This window comes from Oryx dammah, unplaced genomic scaffold, assembly GCF_014754425.2.
Source record: "Oryx dammah isolate SB20612 unplaced genomic scaffold, SCBI_Odam_1.1 HiC_scaffold_19, whole genome shotgun sequence".
NCBI classification, from domain to species: Eukaryota; Metazoa; Chordata; class Mammalia; order Artiodactyla; family Bovidae; genus Oryx; species Oryx dammah.
In genome coordinates, this window is record NW_024070203.1 from 67,757,485 (window position 1) to 67,774,513 (window position 17,029).

The 17,029-nt window shown below is 37.7% G+C and overlaps 1 protein-coding gene across 1 annotated transcript in view; it reads right to left on the reverse strand.

Moving 5' to 3' along the window:
- The window catches only part of LOC120879081 (ER membrane protein complex subunit 2-like), a 52,184-nt gene extending 35,504 nt beyond the window's left edge, over positions 1 to 16,680 (reverse strand). The window contains exons 1-4 of the mRNA XM_040262138.1: positions 16,545 to 16,680; positions 6,362 to 6,475; positions 5,779 to 5,843; positions 3,748 to 3,833 (exon numbers count right to left, since the gene is read on the reverse strand). Of these exons, the coding sequence (XP_040118072.1) occupies positions 3,748 to 3,833; positions 5,779 to 5,843; positions 6,362 to 6,475; positions 16,545 to 16,680 (401 nt within the window). The remainder of the gene's footprint in view (positions 1 to 3,747; positions 3,834 to 5,778; positions 5,844 to 6,361; positions 6,476 to 16,544) is intronic.
- Positions 16,681 to 17,029: the final 349 nt, after the last annotated feature.

Below are 17,029 nucleotides of genomic sequence, written 5' to 3' on the forward strand. Positions count from 1 at the left end.
TAGACATAACACCAAAATGATAAGCAACAAAAGAAAAAATGAACTTAATTTTTAAAAAATCAAAATATTTTGTAATCAAAGGACATCACTGAACAAGTGAAAGACAAGCCATGTAATGCAAGAAAATTTTTGCAAATCAAATATATGTGATAAAAGACCTGTATCTAGACTATATATAAAGAACTCTTACAACTAAATAATAAAAAGACACAAATTAATCCAATTTAAAAACAGAAAATGTGAACATAGAACATATATAAATGTCAAACAACTGCTGAAAAGATACTCAGATTTCTGGTTCCTGGTCTGGCACATAAAGACTGGAAATCATCACTCCTATTCTCACAAGGAAAAGCTAAACATACTGAACCAACTACTCTTAGATCCATCAGACAATTAAACTTACAGGGAAAGCCACTGCAGCCAAAACTGCCAGACAGGTGAAGACAATCAACGCTTATGCCATCAAAAGCTGTTACAACTAACAAATTCAGTGAAGCTGCAGGATACAAAATCAATATACAAAAATCTGTTGTGTTTCAATACACTAATAAGAATCTTATCGGAAAGAAAAATTAAAAAACCAATCCCATTTGTAACTGCATAAAAAAGAACAAAATACCTAGAAATAATTTAATCAGAGTTGAAAGCCCTATATATTGCAAATTTAAGATACTGATGAAAGAAACTGATACAAATAAATGAGACACAAATAAAGGAGACGATATCTCATGCTCAAGAACTGGAAGAATTAATGCTGTTAAAATATCCACAGTACCCAAAGAAATCTATAGATTCTGTGCAATTCTTAAAATTCCAATGGCATTTCACAAAGAAACAGAACAAAACAATCCTAAAATTTGTATAGAATCACAAAAGATCTCAAATAGCCAAAGCAATCATGAGCAAGAAAAACAAAGATGAAGGGCTCAAACTCTCTGATTTCAGACTATATTACAAAACTATAGTAATCAAAACAATATGGTACTGACATAAAAACAGACACATAGATCAATGGGACAGAACAGAGAGCCCACACAGATATAGTCAATTAGTTTACAACAAAGGAGCTAAGAATATACAATAGGAAAAAAACACTCTCTTCAATAAATGATGTTGGAAAACTAGACAGCTGAGTGAAACTGGACCTCTGTCTTTATACTACATAGAAAAACTCAAACTGGATTAAAGAGCTGAACAGAAGATCCGAAACCATAAACCCCCAGAAGAAAACATAAGTGGTAAGCTCCCTGACATCAGTATTGGTGATTTTTTGAATTTTACACAAAAAGCAAAGTCAACAAAAGCAAAAATAAGCAAGTGGGACTACATCAAACTAAAAAGCTTCTGCACAGCAAAGGAAAACATTGACACAATGAAAAGGCAACCTATGGAATGGGAGAAAACATTTGCAAATCATATCTAATAAGAGGTTAATAGCCAAAATATTGTAAGAACTTATATAATTCAACAGCAAAAATTAAAAAAGCAATCTAAGTAAAAAGAGCAGAGGAATTGAATATACATTTTCCTAAAGAAGACACACAAATACATGTAAAGGTGCTCAACATCAGTAATCAGGGAAATGAAAATTAAAACCACAATGTGATATCATCTCATACCTGTTAAAATGACTACTATCAAAAAGACAAAACACACCAAGTCTTGGCAAGGATGTGGAAAAAAGGGAACTGGACTGTAGACGGAATATAAATTGACACAGTCACTACGGAAAACAGTATAAAGGTCCCTCAAAAAATTAACAAAGAACTACCATTTGATAAAGTCAATTCCAATTTAGGGTATTCACTCAAAGGAAATAAAATCATTAACTTGAAAAGATATCTGAAGCCCCATGTTCACTGCAGTATTATTTACACTAGCCTAGACTTCACTTTCAATTTTCATTTTCATGCATTGGAGAAGGAAATGGCAACCCACTCCAGTGTTCTTGCCTGGAGAATCCCAGGGACGGGGGAGCCTGGTGGGCTGCTGTCTATGGGGTCGCACAGAGTCGGACACGACTGAAGTGACTTAGCAGCAGCAGCAGCAGGCATGGAAATAACAGAAGTGTTTATCAACAGATAAATAGATAAAGAAGTTTGACCCTTGAACAATGCAGAGATCAGGAAAGCCTACATCACAGTTGAAATTCCATAAATAATACATAATTTAAACATAGGTTTAAAAACCAAACCTACATCAAGTTGAAATTCCATATATATATAACTTAGCATAAGCCCTCCATATTCTTGGTCCTTCCTTATTCAAGATTCTACATACAGATGCAACAACTACAGACTGTACAGCACTGTAATATTTACTATTAAAAAAAATTTATGTGTTAAGTGGACCCACACGATTCAAACTCATGCTGTTCAAAGATTAACTGTATATATTAATACAATGTAATATTAGCCATAAAGTGAAAGTGAAGTCGCTCAGTTATGTCTGACTCTTTGTGATCCCATGGACTGTAGTCCACCAGGCTCCTCTGTCCATGGGGTTTTCCGGGCAAGAATACTGGAGTGGGTTGCCATTTCCTTCTCCAGGAGATCTTCCTGACTCAGGGATTGAACCCGGGTCTCCTGCATTGTAGGCAGACACTTTACCATCTGAGCCACCAGGGAAGATATTAGCCATAAAAAGCAAAGAAATTCTGCAATTTATGACAACCTGGATGAACCTTAAGGGTGTTATGCTAAGTGTAGTAAGTCAGACCAAGAAAGATAAATACTATGTGATCTCACCTACATGTAGAATCAAAGAGAACATGAACTCATAGATACATAGAACAGATTAGTGGTTGTCAGAGGAGGGGATGGGGAGTGGGAGAAATGGGTGAAGGTGGTCAAAAGGTAGAAACTTCCAGTTATAAAATAAATTAAGTCTGGGACATAATACAACATGGTTTATTATAGCTAACAATACTGTGTTGTGTAATTAAAAGTTGCTAACAGAGTAAATCTTAAACATTCTTATAAGAAAATAAAAATTTATAACTATGATGATGGATGTTCAACTTATTATGGTAATCATTTCACAATATACATACACATTTATCAAATAATTATGCTATATACCTGAAACTAATATAATGTTATACATCAATTATGGGCTTCCCTGGTGACTCAGCAGGTAAAGAATCTGCCTGCAGTGCGGAAGACCTGTGTTCCATCCCTGGGTTGGGAAGATCCCCTGGAGGAGGGCATGGCAACCCACTCCAGATTTGAACATGACTGAGCATATTTTCCCCTTAGTCTTAGTCCCTATATCAATTATATCTCAGTTAAAAATATATATATATAATAGCTTTTATATTTTGAGTGCCTGTGAGGGTACTATACATATATCATTACTAATTCTCAAAACAACCCTGACAAGCTGGTAATATTCTTGTTTTATAGAGGAATAAGACTGAAAAAACTTAAAGAAGTTAAATAATTTTCCAGGTCAATAGATAATAAATCCTTAGAAATAGGATATGAAGCCAGTTCTTACTCCAAAGCATGATCCCATTCCATGAGGCCAAAGATGATAAATAGATTCCACTCATATGTCAAATTCTATCTAAGGGTAATAACTTGGAGGATTGATGCTGATAAGTACTCTGACACCGTTCGGAAGCTGAGTAGCAAAAGATCTTGCATAGTTAATAATGCTGCCACTGGTGCAGGAGGACCTAAATTTAAGACCCCATGTTTGCCATTTGAAAACAGGATCACACTATTTGCAAGATTCAGTTACCTCTCCATAGCTTCAAATCTCATGCCTGTTAGTCTCTTGACTCTGTGACTTCCAGGGAACTGTCTTCTCAACTCCTGAAGACAAAACTAAAAAAGAAAAAAAATTATAAAAAGACTTGAAGAACAGTAATTACACTACATATACTAAATGATCTACAAGGAATGCCTTTCATAGTCTTCAGTGTATCTTCTTAAATAATTTCATTACTGAGATCTAATGACATAAGTGAAATTAATCAGTAATGAAAAATGGAGTGAAAGAACAACCGTGAATTTACAGTGAGGACAACAGTGAGTTCTCAGAAACGAGTCAAACTCTTAACTAAGGAAATGAGATTATGGGGTCCACTAATAACTCTTTGAATACTATCATATCAACTCCTCCTTAAAAACTGCTTCCATAATGAATCAAGCCCATCTTAACTAACTACAACAGTTTCCTGGCCTTTTCTTCCTAACTACTGCATAAGCAGTCTCTAGATAAAAATTAAGTTCTTTGGCAGTACACTGAAGTCTCAATCAAATACTATTAACACTTTAATTTTGCCTTGTTCAAATCATATATTAATCAATCACCTTGTCAGAATACTTGTCCTAATTTAAGGCCATAAAATACAGACACAATGACAATGGAGTACCAATCTTCTTTTGGCAGATATTCATAATTCACCCATTAACTCAACTAAACAAATAATCAAATATTTATTGAGCATGAGGGATTATAAGAGTCTTAGAAATGTTAAGGATGATAAAAATAATCCTTTCTAGTGCCCCAAAGCATGTGATTAAAAATGCATTTAACTAATGAACAGATTATTAATCATAAGAAAATAAGTTTTAATATGATTTGGCAGTATAGCTTCAAAGTCTGTGTCTGTAAATTCTATAATAAGAAAAATATTCAAGTTAATTAAAACTGAAAATGATGTTCAATTAGTTTGATATCATGCAAAACTCACAGTACTTGTTCAGTCAAGCTAACTGTGCTGAAATTCTGAACCATTAAAAAAAATACTGTTACAAAAAAAGTTATCTACCCACTTGATCTCCTACTTTATCAAATGGCATTTGCTATACAAAAAATAATTTCAAAATCTCCTGCAAAAAATAAGCTGCCACCTCTTTGGTATTCAAAAGACTATGTCTCATAGGTTTTAAAGGTAATACAAAGCTTTTGTGGAATATTTTTTATCATGGGCAACTCCACCAGAATTAAACGTACTGCTAACATAAATTACATTGAAAAGGACAATCCCAATTAGACTTGTATATGTTCTCCAGGTATTTCTATTCTCTGGTATTGTTTTTTTGTATTTCTTCTTGGCTTATGAGGAAGCAGCATGAAGGAGCACTTAAGAGGTCAGGGTTACAAAACAGAAACCACTGCTTCCTGATTTATACAATAAATATAGTGATACTATCAAACAAGTCAAATTAAGAAATAATTATATAGATCAAATAAAGCATGTAAAATAAAAATAAAAATGATGTAAAGCATTTAGAATAGTGCCTAGCATATGAGTGTTCAAAATATAGCTATTATTATTTTTCTTTAAAATTAATAAAAATTAAATTAAAACTTACTTTCACAATGCATCAGGCCCCATTTAAATACCTGGTATGAGTATTTTAAGTCATGTTCTGTACATGTTAGGATTTTCTAATAATTTTAAGATATACATTTAAAATATCTCAAAACAATATTTAATGTTATGTACAACATAAGCCATTTAACAACCCAAAAGACAAATTTGTTTTAAACTATATGTTTAACTCTATAATATACTATAAACCACCTATTAAGTAAACTACCTTCACCAACTAATTTAACCTCTTAGGTGAAACTGGGATACTAAATACTTTTCAAGATTGCTAAAAAGATATAAAAATATAATGTGATCCAAAGTACCTAACCAGTCCTACCAACTCAAGACTAGCACTAAAAATCAGCTACAGAAAGCATTCACTAAAGCCACGTACTGCTGATACATAATTTATGAAGGAAATTAAATATAAAATAAAATATACTCACCAATGCCAAGTCATCCCGACCATAGTCGAGGGCTGCAATCATCACCTGTTCATATATAATCCAAACTAAATACACAAACAGGAAAAAACTGAATTTAATATAAAAATCTCACAACAGAAATTAGATAATCAATTCTTCATGCTTCTGATATTTTAAAGAACATTTTTACAACTGAAGAGTGACTTATTATATTTCATCTGGAATTAAGGAAAAAGCATCCTGAAATGTTTAGCAACGCATAATATTTTAATATTTAATCAGGTTAAAAAAAATGTCAACTATTTAATACCTTTCCTGTTTTAAAAGATTCATTATGAAATACATTTTTGATCTGCCCAGGACTACAGCCTTGTGAGCTTTAAAACAAAAAAGCCTACTTGATAGCTTCACTACTACCAATAATTATAAGTCCCTCTAAAAATAAAAGTTATCATTCAGACTTCCTGAGAAGTATTTTAAACATTAATAAATCATGGATTGATATTAAGAGCAGAAAAATCATAATGACAAGATTTAAAAAAAAAAAACTAAACTGTAAATGAAACATGTGCTGAGCATGAACATAACAGATTTAAAAACTTACTATCATCTCCAAGCTTAGAAGCATATTCACTAATTAATTCCTCTCCAACTTCCACAATTTGCTCACTATTTCGTGAGTTTTCTTCTCTCCATTTTCTCATTTTATCTCGCATTTCTGAAAAAAATAAGTTTGCAATTATATATACAAATATTTGATTAATGTCAAACAAATTGACAAGATGAAATCAACTTTCATCTTGTGTAAAGAAAATACATTCACATTAGTGTAAAATCTGTAATGTCTCAAATTTCATAAAGTGGAAAAACAATTTAACAAGAGCAACAGATCCTTCAGAAGACTGAAAATGCAACTGATATTACAGCTATCTTTACTGTATGGCATCGAATGCTACAAAGATCTTCTGTCCCTTCAGGCAACTATGGATTATGCTTTTTTGAGGTTACAATGTTCAGAATTTTATAAAAGCTAAGGATTATTTTTTCAGAAAACTGAATAATATTACACACTGAACTCTCAAAAAATTCAAAGTACTCCACTGACTCAAGAATATAAAATTTTCATAATCAGGGTATCATATTGGGCTATCAGCACTGAAGGAACATTCATCACAAAACTTCCTTAAAAACATTACTATAACAGTCCATATAACATACAAAAATACACAATTACATAAGGAAATCAACACAGAAAAATTAGGACAAAGGAAGTTTTTGCTTATATATAAAGAGTAAAATGAATAATATAAAGTAAGGTCAAAGGCACTAGCAAACAATGAAAGTTGACAGAACAACTTTGCATGTTATAATACAATAGGGAACTCTGGAATTTCAAAGAACAGCATTTTGATAAAAGCAGAAATAATAACTGGGGGTGGGAGTGTATCTAATCCAGAAAAAAGATCCCTTTTTTATACAGTTAAGGTAGAATGAAGTGTCTAATTCACCAGTTACATACATGCTTTCTACTCTTACCTCTGAAAAATCTTACATATTCATATAAAATTACCTTCTTCCTTCTACTGACACACATGTTGTATAGATTTAAATAGCTGATTTAAGTTGTTATTGAATGTTACTGAATACATGAGTTAAATTATCAATAACAATATGCTATTCTTCTAGAGAATAATTAAAAGAGAAGCACATGGGATTTTCACTACTTTTATATGTACTATCTTTATATGAACTGGTCTCTACAGTTCAAAGTCTACAAAAGAAAACAAAAATAATCATAAGATGATAATAGACCCTACCTGAATTTACAAAAAAAAAAATGGTTTTAGAAAACCATGAATTAACAAGCGGAGACATTACTTTGCCAACAAAGGTCCTTCTAGTCAAAGCTATGGTTTTTCTAGTAGTCATGTATGGATGTGAGAGTTGGACTGTGAAGAAAGCTGAGCACCGAAGAATTGATGCTTTTGAACGTGTGGTGTTGGAGAAGACTGTTGAGAGCCCCTTGGACTGCAAGGAGATCCAACCAGTTCATCCTAAAGGAAATCAGTCCTGTATATTCATTGGCATATTGAGTGCAGCACTTTCATAGCATCATCTTTCAGGATTTCAAATAGCTCAACTGGAATTCCATCACCTCCACTAGCTTCGTTCGTAGTGATGCTTTCTAAGGCCCACTTGACTTCACATTCCAGGATGTCTGGCTCTAGATGAGTGATCACACCATCGTGATTATCCAGGTCATGAAGATCCTTTTTGTACAGTTCTTCTGTGTATTCTTGCCATCTCTTCTTAATATCGTCTGCTTCTGTTAGGTCCATACCATTTCTGTCCTTTATCGAGCCCATCTTTACATGAAATGTTCCCTTGGTATCTCTAATTTTCTTGAGGAGATCTCTAGTCTTCCCCATTCTGTTCTTTTTCTCTATTTCTTTGCACTGATCGCTGAAGAAGGCTTTCTTATCTCTTCTTGCTATTCTCTGGAACTCTGCATTCAGATGCTTATATCTTTCCTTTTCTCCTTGGCTTTTCGCTTCTCTTCTCATAGATATTTGTAAGGCTTCCCCAGACAGCCATTTTGCTTTTTTGCGTTTCTTTTCCATGGGGATGGTCTTGATCCCTCTCTCCTGTACAATGTCACGAACCTCATTCCATAGTTCATCAGGCACTTTATCAGATCTAGGCCCTTAAATCTATTTCTCACTTCCACTGTATAATCATAAGGGATTTGATTGAGGTCAGATATGCAGATGACACCACCCTTATGGCAGAAAGTGAAGAGGAACTCAAAAGCCTCTTGATGAAAGTGAAAGAGGAGAGTGAAAAAGTTGGCTTAAAGCTCAACATTCAGAAAACGAAGATCATGGCATCCGGTCTCATCACTCCATGGGAAATAGATGGGGAAACAGTGGAAACAGTGTCAGACTTTATTTTTGGGGGCTCCAAAATCACTGCAGATGGTGACTGCAGCCATGAAATTAAAAGACGCTTACTCCTTGGAAGAAAAGTTATGACCAACTTAGATAGCATATTCAAAAGCAGAAACATTACTTTGCCGACTAAGGTCCGTCTAGTCAAGGCTATGGTTTTTCCAGTAGTCATGTATGGATGTGAGAGTTGGACTGTGAAGAAGGCTGAGTGCCGAAGAATTGATGCGTTTGAACTGTGGTGTTGAAGAAGACTCTTGAGAGTCCCTTGGACTGCAAGGAGATCCAACCAGTCCATTCTAAAGGAGATCAACCCTGGGATTTCTTTGGAAGGAATGATGCTAAAGTTGAAACTCCAATACTTTGGCCACCTCATGAGAAGAGTTGACTCATTGGAGAAGACTCTGATGCTGGGAGGGATTGGGGGCAGGAGGAGAAGGGGACGACCAGGGATGAGATGGCTGGATGGCATCACTGACTCGATGGACGCAACTCTGAGTGAACTCCGGGGGATGGTGATGGACAGGGAGGCCTGGCGTGGTGCGATTCATGGGGTTGCAAAGAGTCGGACACAACTGAGCGACTGAACTGAACTGATATTCATTGGAAGGACTGATGCTGAAGCTAAAACTCCAATACTTTGGCCACCTGATGTGAAGAACCCACTTATTTGAAAAGACCCTGATGCTGCGAAAGATTGAAGGCAGGAGGAAATGGGGACGACAGAAGATGAGATGGTTGGATAGCATCACCGACATGATGGACGTGAGTTTGAGTAAGCTCCGGGAGTTGGTGATGCACAGGGAAGCCTGGAGTGCTGAAGTCCATGGGGTCGCAAAGAGTTGGACATGACTGAGCGACTGAACTGAACTGAACTCAACTGAATTCCTTCTACTGAAAACCTACAAGTGAGCTTGACTCATTCTGAACAGGAAGTAAGTTAAACTGAATCTTAAAGACTAAAGAGGAATTGAGCAAGCAAACAAAAAAGTAAGTTATTCATACCCCACATTTAAGGGCTCAGTCTCTTAAGACTGCTCCCACTTCAGAAACCAATGCGAGCCCCTATACCATAACTACCATCTGAAGTTCACATTCTTTGTTAACCTGGCAGATTACTTTAAAACAGGAAGAGCCTTGGGAATATAAATTTATTTAGTGTTTTACAGATCTGTTTCACAAAACTACACTCCTTGCCTGTACTCTGCAATGTCCTTTAAGACACTGTACAATTTCTTTCCATAAACTAGAGACTAAATGGGAAAAACTGGTCCCATCTCCTTTTTTGTCAAATTTCTCACTTACCAATAGTATTCAACTTTCCATTCCTACTTATTCATAACCAAGGTATATAAATGGGAAATCCCTGACTTAAATCATTCCCCTTTCACCTACTGTCATGTCCTCCATGACTTCTATTTAGTCATTCAAAAATATATTAATACATTATTTCTATAACATTCTAGAAACACAGTGAAAAAAGAATCAACCCATGTGCCTAAGAAGTCAACAAGTTAACAAACAAATTGTAAACAACCACAAAATAATGTGATAAAAGGTAAGACAGTGGTTATGCTCAGAGCACTAAGAAAGCAAGGTGAGGGAATGATTAATTCCACCTGACAAGGAGAAGGTTAAAGAAGACATCTGTGATAAGTGAAACAAGCCCTAAGAATTAAAGAGAGTTTGTTAGACGAAGTCTATAGCAAAGAGCAAGAACCATGGTAGACAGATAAGAGTATCTAATGTGCTAAGGGACTGGGAAATTGCCCAACACACCTAGATTAGGGGGAGAGGGCAAAGGAAAGGAAAGCAGTTTCTACAGGACATTGCAAAATGGAGCTCAGGTTAATTCTTCATTTATATAACCCATTACAGGGGTGGGGATCATGTTTCTCTGTCAAAGACTTCGCCTAGAGACCCTTAAAAAAAAAAAAAAAAAACCACCTATAGCTTCAGTCACCAGAAGAGGAAAAATTGAGAGAGCAGGGTAAAATACGGAAGAAAAAACCTGACTCCATATTTGATCTATTCTGTTTAGTTTAACCTTTGTATTCTATTGCTTTTGTTACAAGTTAAGAATGCTGCATAATGGGAACAGTGCCTGGTGCAAAGTACTCAAATATATGTTTAATATGTCATTTAGCAATATAGACTAATACAGTAATTAGAGCTAGGTGTGGATGATTACCGACAGAAGACATGAAATCTTTTTCAAGCTCTTTGAAGCTGATTAAACTTCTGAACCAACTTTTCCCAGAAATATGTACATGTTTAAAAACACACTTAGGCATGTTGAAGTGGGAGGGGCCATGGGTAAACCTATGGCTGTTTCACATTGATACTTGGTAGAAACCAATCCTTCAATTAAAAACAAATACATTTTAAAAAATAAAAATAAGAGAAAACAAACACACACACACATTCAATTCTGCATATAATTTCAGGACTTCACAGACTACATAACATCTATGTCTGCATCAGTCAGGATTCTATTGAACTCAGGATTCAGTTCAGTTCAGTTCAGTAGCTCAGTCGTGTCCGACTCTTTGCAACCCCATGAATCGCACCACGCCAGGCCTCCCTGTCCATCACCATCCCCCGGAGTTCACCCAGACTCACGTCCATCGAGTCCGCGAAGCCATCCAGTCATCTCATCCTCGGTCGTCCCCTTTTCCTCCTGCTCCCAATCCCTCCCAGCATCAGAGTCTTTTCCAATGAGTCAACTCATCGCATGAGGTGGCCAAAGTACTGGAGTTTCAGCTTTAGCATTGTTCCTTCCAAAGAAATCCCAGGGCTGATCTCCTTCAGAATGGACTGGTTGGATCTCTTTACAGTTCAAGGGACTCTCAAGAGTCTTCTCCAACACCACAGTTCAAACGCATCAATTCTTCGGCACTCAGCCTTCTTCACAGTCCAACTCTCACATCCATACATGACCACAAGAAAAACCATAGCCTTGACTAGACGGACCTTAGTCGGCAAAGTAATGTCAGGATTAATCACCACCAATAACAGATTAAGAAGAGGGCTAAAGAAAGGACCACTGAGGACACCAAAAATTAAGGAGCAAATGGATGTAGAGAATGCAGCAAAGTTCTAAAAAATAATGAGAGCCTAATGCTGCACTCAATATGCCAGCAAATTTGGAAAAGTCAGCAGTGGCCACAGAACTGGAAAAGGTCAGTTTTCATTCCAATCCCAAAGAAAGGCAATGCCAAAGAATGCTCAAACTACCGCACAATTGCACTCATCTCATGCTAGTAAAGTAATGCTCAAAATTCTCCAAGCCAGGCTTCAGCAATATGTGAACCGTGAACTTCCTGATGTTCAAGCTGCTTTTAGAAAAGGCAGAGGAACCAGAAATCAAATTGCCAACATCCGATGGATCATGGAAAAAGCAAGAGAGTTCCGAAAAACATCTATTTCTACTTTATTGACTACGCCAAAGCCTTTCTTCATAAGAAACTGTGGAAGATTCTGACAGAGATGGGAATACCAGACCACATGACTTGCCTCTTGAGAAATCTGTATGCAGGTCAGGAAGCAACAGTTAGAACTGGACATGGAACAACAGACTGGTTCCAAATAGGAAAAGGAGTACGTCAAGGCTGTATATTGTCACTCTGCTTATTTAACTTCTATACAGAGTACATCATGAGAAACGCTGGACTGGAAGAAACACAAGCTGGAATCAAGATTGCCGGGAGAAATATCAATCACCTCAGATATGCAGATGACACCACCCTTATGGCAGAAAGTGAAGAGAACTAAAAAGCCTCTTGATGAAAGTGAAAGAGGAGAGTGAAAAAGTTGGCTTAAAGCTCAATACTCAGAAAATGAAGATCATGGCATCTGGTCCCATCACTTCATGGGAAATAGATGGGGAAACAGTGTCAGACTTTATTTTGGGGGGCTCCAAAATCACTGCAGATGGTGACTGCAGCCATGAAATTAAAAGACGCTTACTCCTTGGAAGAAAAGTTATGACCAACCTAGACAGCATATTCAAAAGCAGAGACATTACTTTGCCGACTAAGGTCCATCTACTCAAGGCTATGGTTTTTCCAGTAGTCATGTATGGATGTGAGAGTTGGACTGTGAAGAAGGCTGAGCGCCGAAGAACTGATGCTTTTGAACTGTGGTGTTGGAGAAGACTCTCCCTTGGACTGCAAGAGATCCAACCAGTCCATTCTGAAGGAGATCAGCCCTGGGATTTCTTTGGAAGGAATGATGCTAAAGCGGAAACTCCAGTACTTTGGCCACCTCATGAGAAGAGCTGACTCATTGGAAAAGACTCTGATGCTGGGAGGGATTGGGGGCAGGAGGAGAAGGGGACGACAGAGGATGAGATGGCTGGATGGCATCACTGACTCGATGGACGTGAGTCTGAGTGAACTCCGGGAGTTGGTGATGGACAGGGAGGCCTGGCGTGGTGCGATTCATGGGGTCGCAAAGAGTCGGACACTACTGAGCGACTGAACTGTACTGAACTGAATGCTATTAAGAAACCAACAAAAGAATTTTTCAGAGGGAATGATCTGCAATGACAAATGTAATACAGATGTACAAAACAGATACATTAGACTGGGCATTAGATCTCTCTAGAAATTTTACTGAACTAATAGAGTACTGAAACCAATTTGTGGTTGTTTGACTGAATAAAGAGAAGTAGAGACAGTGAGAATATACAACTAAAATCCCCTCATTTCCAGTAAATATTTTTTCCAATACTCATTCAATGCCAATCATAGGCCAGGCTTTGTGCTAGACATCCTAACCATACTCTGCCCAAATACCCTATTCTCAAGAGACCTGACTTGACTAAACCCTCCTTCAGCTGTCTTTCCCACCTCCAAATTCCTCATATATTTAATAATAAACATCAGTAAGTTTCAACTGGCTGAATAAATAAACCATATACCTATTTTTACAGAGCCCAATAAAGACTAAGAGAGTTTTAGTATATGTCTTTTATAAATATGTGATAAATTTTCCTATTACAAGGGATCTTTGAATAGTCTTTGAACTAACAATTTCCATTACTTAAATTAATGATGGTATTCAATGGAATTCTTAAAAGACACAGGTCAACTTACACTCCCTCCTGCAAAAAATTCAAACAAAAAAACTATCCCTGAGGGTCCTCCCATCAACCTTTTGTTACCCTAAGTCTCTGAAAGAAAAATCTATAATATTCTTTTCCTATAAATTCTACTAATTACAAATGAGCAAACGGTATACTGTTGTCTATGATACTAAAAAACTCATTCCAACACCAAAAAAATGACTTATAGTTTTTCTTTGTGATGATTTGTTAACAGTCTTATATATGTGTATATATATAATTTAGCCACACCAAGTTAGTTGCATCATGCAGAATCTTCTTTTTTTTTAAGTTGTGTATGCAGGATCTTTGGGGCTTTTTTTTTTCTTTCTTTCTTTTGGTCATGGCTTGTGGAATCTTTAGATGCAGCATGCTCACCCTTAGATGAGGCTCATCAATAGTTCCCTGACCAGAGATCAAACCTGGATCCATGGCATTGGGATCACAGAGTCTTGGCTACTGGACCACCAGGGAAGTCCTTATTTTTAATCCTACTAATAATTCATTTAGTCAACAGATTACTGAGTTCCTCCAGTATGTCACCCTCTAGAACAAGAAAGGGCTGGGCCCTCTCTTCATAATAGGAGAGACAAAATTTTTAAATGTAACACAATTGGGTAAGTATTTCAATAGTATGAGGATACATAGTTAAAAGACCAAGGGTAAATTTTGTTGCTTTTGTTGTCTTTTTCTTTTAAACTTTGGAGTGGAGATAGGAATGGGAGGGGATGGCAGGTAGGGTCGGGAAGGCTCTCTGAAGAATGAATGTCTTCTGAGTGGAATTCTAAGAAATGATAGAGTACAATAGGTAGAGTATAAGACTAGAACAAGGAGGTAAGAATACTTCCATCGGAAGCCGTCTATGGGGTCGCACAGAGTCTGACACGATTGAAGCAACTTAGCAGCAGCCGTCTTAAGACAAGAGGAGCATGGCACGTAGGGAATTCAACAAAAGCCAACATGGCCAGATCAAAGAGAGTGAAGAGAAGTGAAGTCGCTCAGTCGTGTCTGACTCTTTGCGACCCCATGGACTGTAGCCCACCAGGCTCCTAGGTCCATGGGATTTTCTAGGCATAAATACTGGAGTGGGTTGCCATTTCCTTCTCCAGGGGATCTTCCTGACTCAAGGATCGAACCCGGGTCTCCCGCATTATAGGCAGACACTTTACCGTCCAAGCTACCGGGGAACCGGGTGAGTAGCTTAAGATAAGGCTGGAGACACATGCAGGAGCCAGATCATTTTTTTAATATATGTTATTTAATAGTTTAAAAGCACCTCAACATATTTTTTCCCTTTTGCTCAACAAACCTGTGAAGTAATTTGCTCATCTAAGTAAGTATGTCACTCATCTTTAGAATGTCCAGAACGTAAGGTCTAAGCTACTCAGTTAAATCACCTCGACTGCATCTACTCATTTCCTATGCGTCTACACATGATATTATCATCTAAGAAATTTATGTTGAACATACCTTCAAAATAGCACTTTCAAAAAAACCATGAACTATTTGAAACATTTTTCAAAAGCATTAAAAAAATATAAATCCTCACACAAGCCTTTTAAAACTACGTTTTTACAAGTCTATCTTTCTCCATCAGATTATGAGCTCCCTAAAGGTAGGGACTGTGTGTTACTTAATTTAGTATCATCAAGATCTAGCACTAAGAACTTAATACTTTAATATAATAGATTGCCCAGTACAGGTAGAAACACGGTGGTTCACAGTATGCTAGAGGCCACAAAATCAATAATAAATCACTGAATTAGTTCCAAGACAAAGGAATTTTGCCTTTTCACATTATTGTTTGCAACTTTCAATATTGGAGAGATTTACTCGACACTGAACAACCAATACAATTCTCAGTCCACGCGTTATCAGGCGTTTTTTAATAAAATATTTTAAATAAATAACATCATTTAAATATCCGAACAAACAAGCTACTGAAGTCTACTGTGAAACGCTGGATATATAAATTTCAATTACACAAATTCCATGCCTTAGAGAAACTCAAGGTTCTTTTCTTAAGCATGCACGCCTCCCACTCAGGATTTTAAGAAGCGAAAATCTCTTTCAGAATTGGTTCAAAGTTTGACTGCTTCCAAATTCAAAGATAAACTCCACCTCATTAAAAGAGAACTTATTTCACCTTCACAAAAGGAATTACTGGCAGGGAATAAGAAGCAAGTTGGGTCGTGTGTGTAAATTCGTCTTGAGGCGAGTGGGACAGGGGATCATTTTAAAAGGGGGGAAATCAGAAACCCAGTTTTGAAGAGAGAAGGGAATGTAAACTGGCAGGGGAAAGAATCAGATATGTTTACGGGTTTTCCACACACTTTACTACACAGAGTATCTGAAAGACCTTTACAGGCCCTGGATTTCTCGGCGGCAAAGACACTTCAGCGGGCAGCTATCCCGCCTCCTCCGCGCCGCCCAGCAGCCACAGGAAAAGTGTGACAGCCGCAGATCCCGGTTGTCTTATAGAGGAAGCTGCCCTTGGCCGCTAGATGGGCGCGGTGGTAGGCCGGTTGGTCAGTCTACCGACCCAAGCGGTGAGGACCACCGCAGACTTCAGTCAAACCACCTCCACCTCAGCCAACTACCTCAGCTATCACCTCAGCTCGGCCGGACCAGAGCCGAAGAGAGATCGGAGAATCCAGGTCTCCGAGGACAGCAGGTACTCCCGAGCCGCTTCCTGCGGCTTTCGGTCTCTCCGCGGCCACCCCGCCCGCAGTTACCTTCCCAAGTGACATCGTACAGCTCTGACACCTTCGCCATCTTCTCAGAACCAGGAGGCGGCTGGGTGAGGGGGCGGGGAGACGTGGTCACGCGACAAGATACCAAGCTTTGGCGAATTACGACACCATTTCTCATTGGCCGAAGGAGCGAAGGGGGCGGGATCCGTTGCGCACTTGCACGCGGCTCTGACTAAGGGCAGTCGGGGAACTGGGCGGAGCGAGCTGGGCGGCGCGCGGCGCGCTGGGACTGTGAGGAAACCCTGGCGGAGCCGCTGGAGCCGTCTTGGCTTGAGGTGTGTGTTTTACCATGACTTAACAAAAGCTGGATTGTTTTCTTTCTTCTTCTTTTTTTTGTTATGTATGCCATCCCTGGTTTTTCATTTTTTTCTACAGGGGTGCTTCATTCAGTTCAGTTCAGTTCACTTCATTCTCCTCTCCCTAATCAGTACCTTATTCTCTTCATGACCTGCTGCAGCGCAGCATTC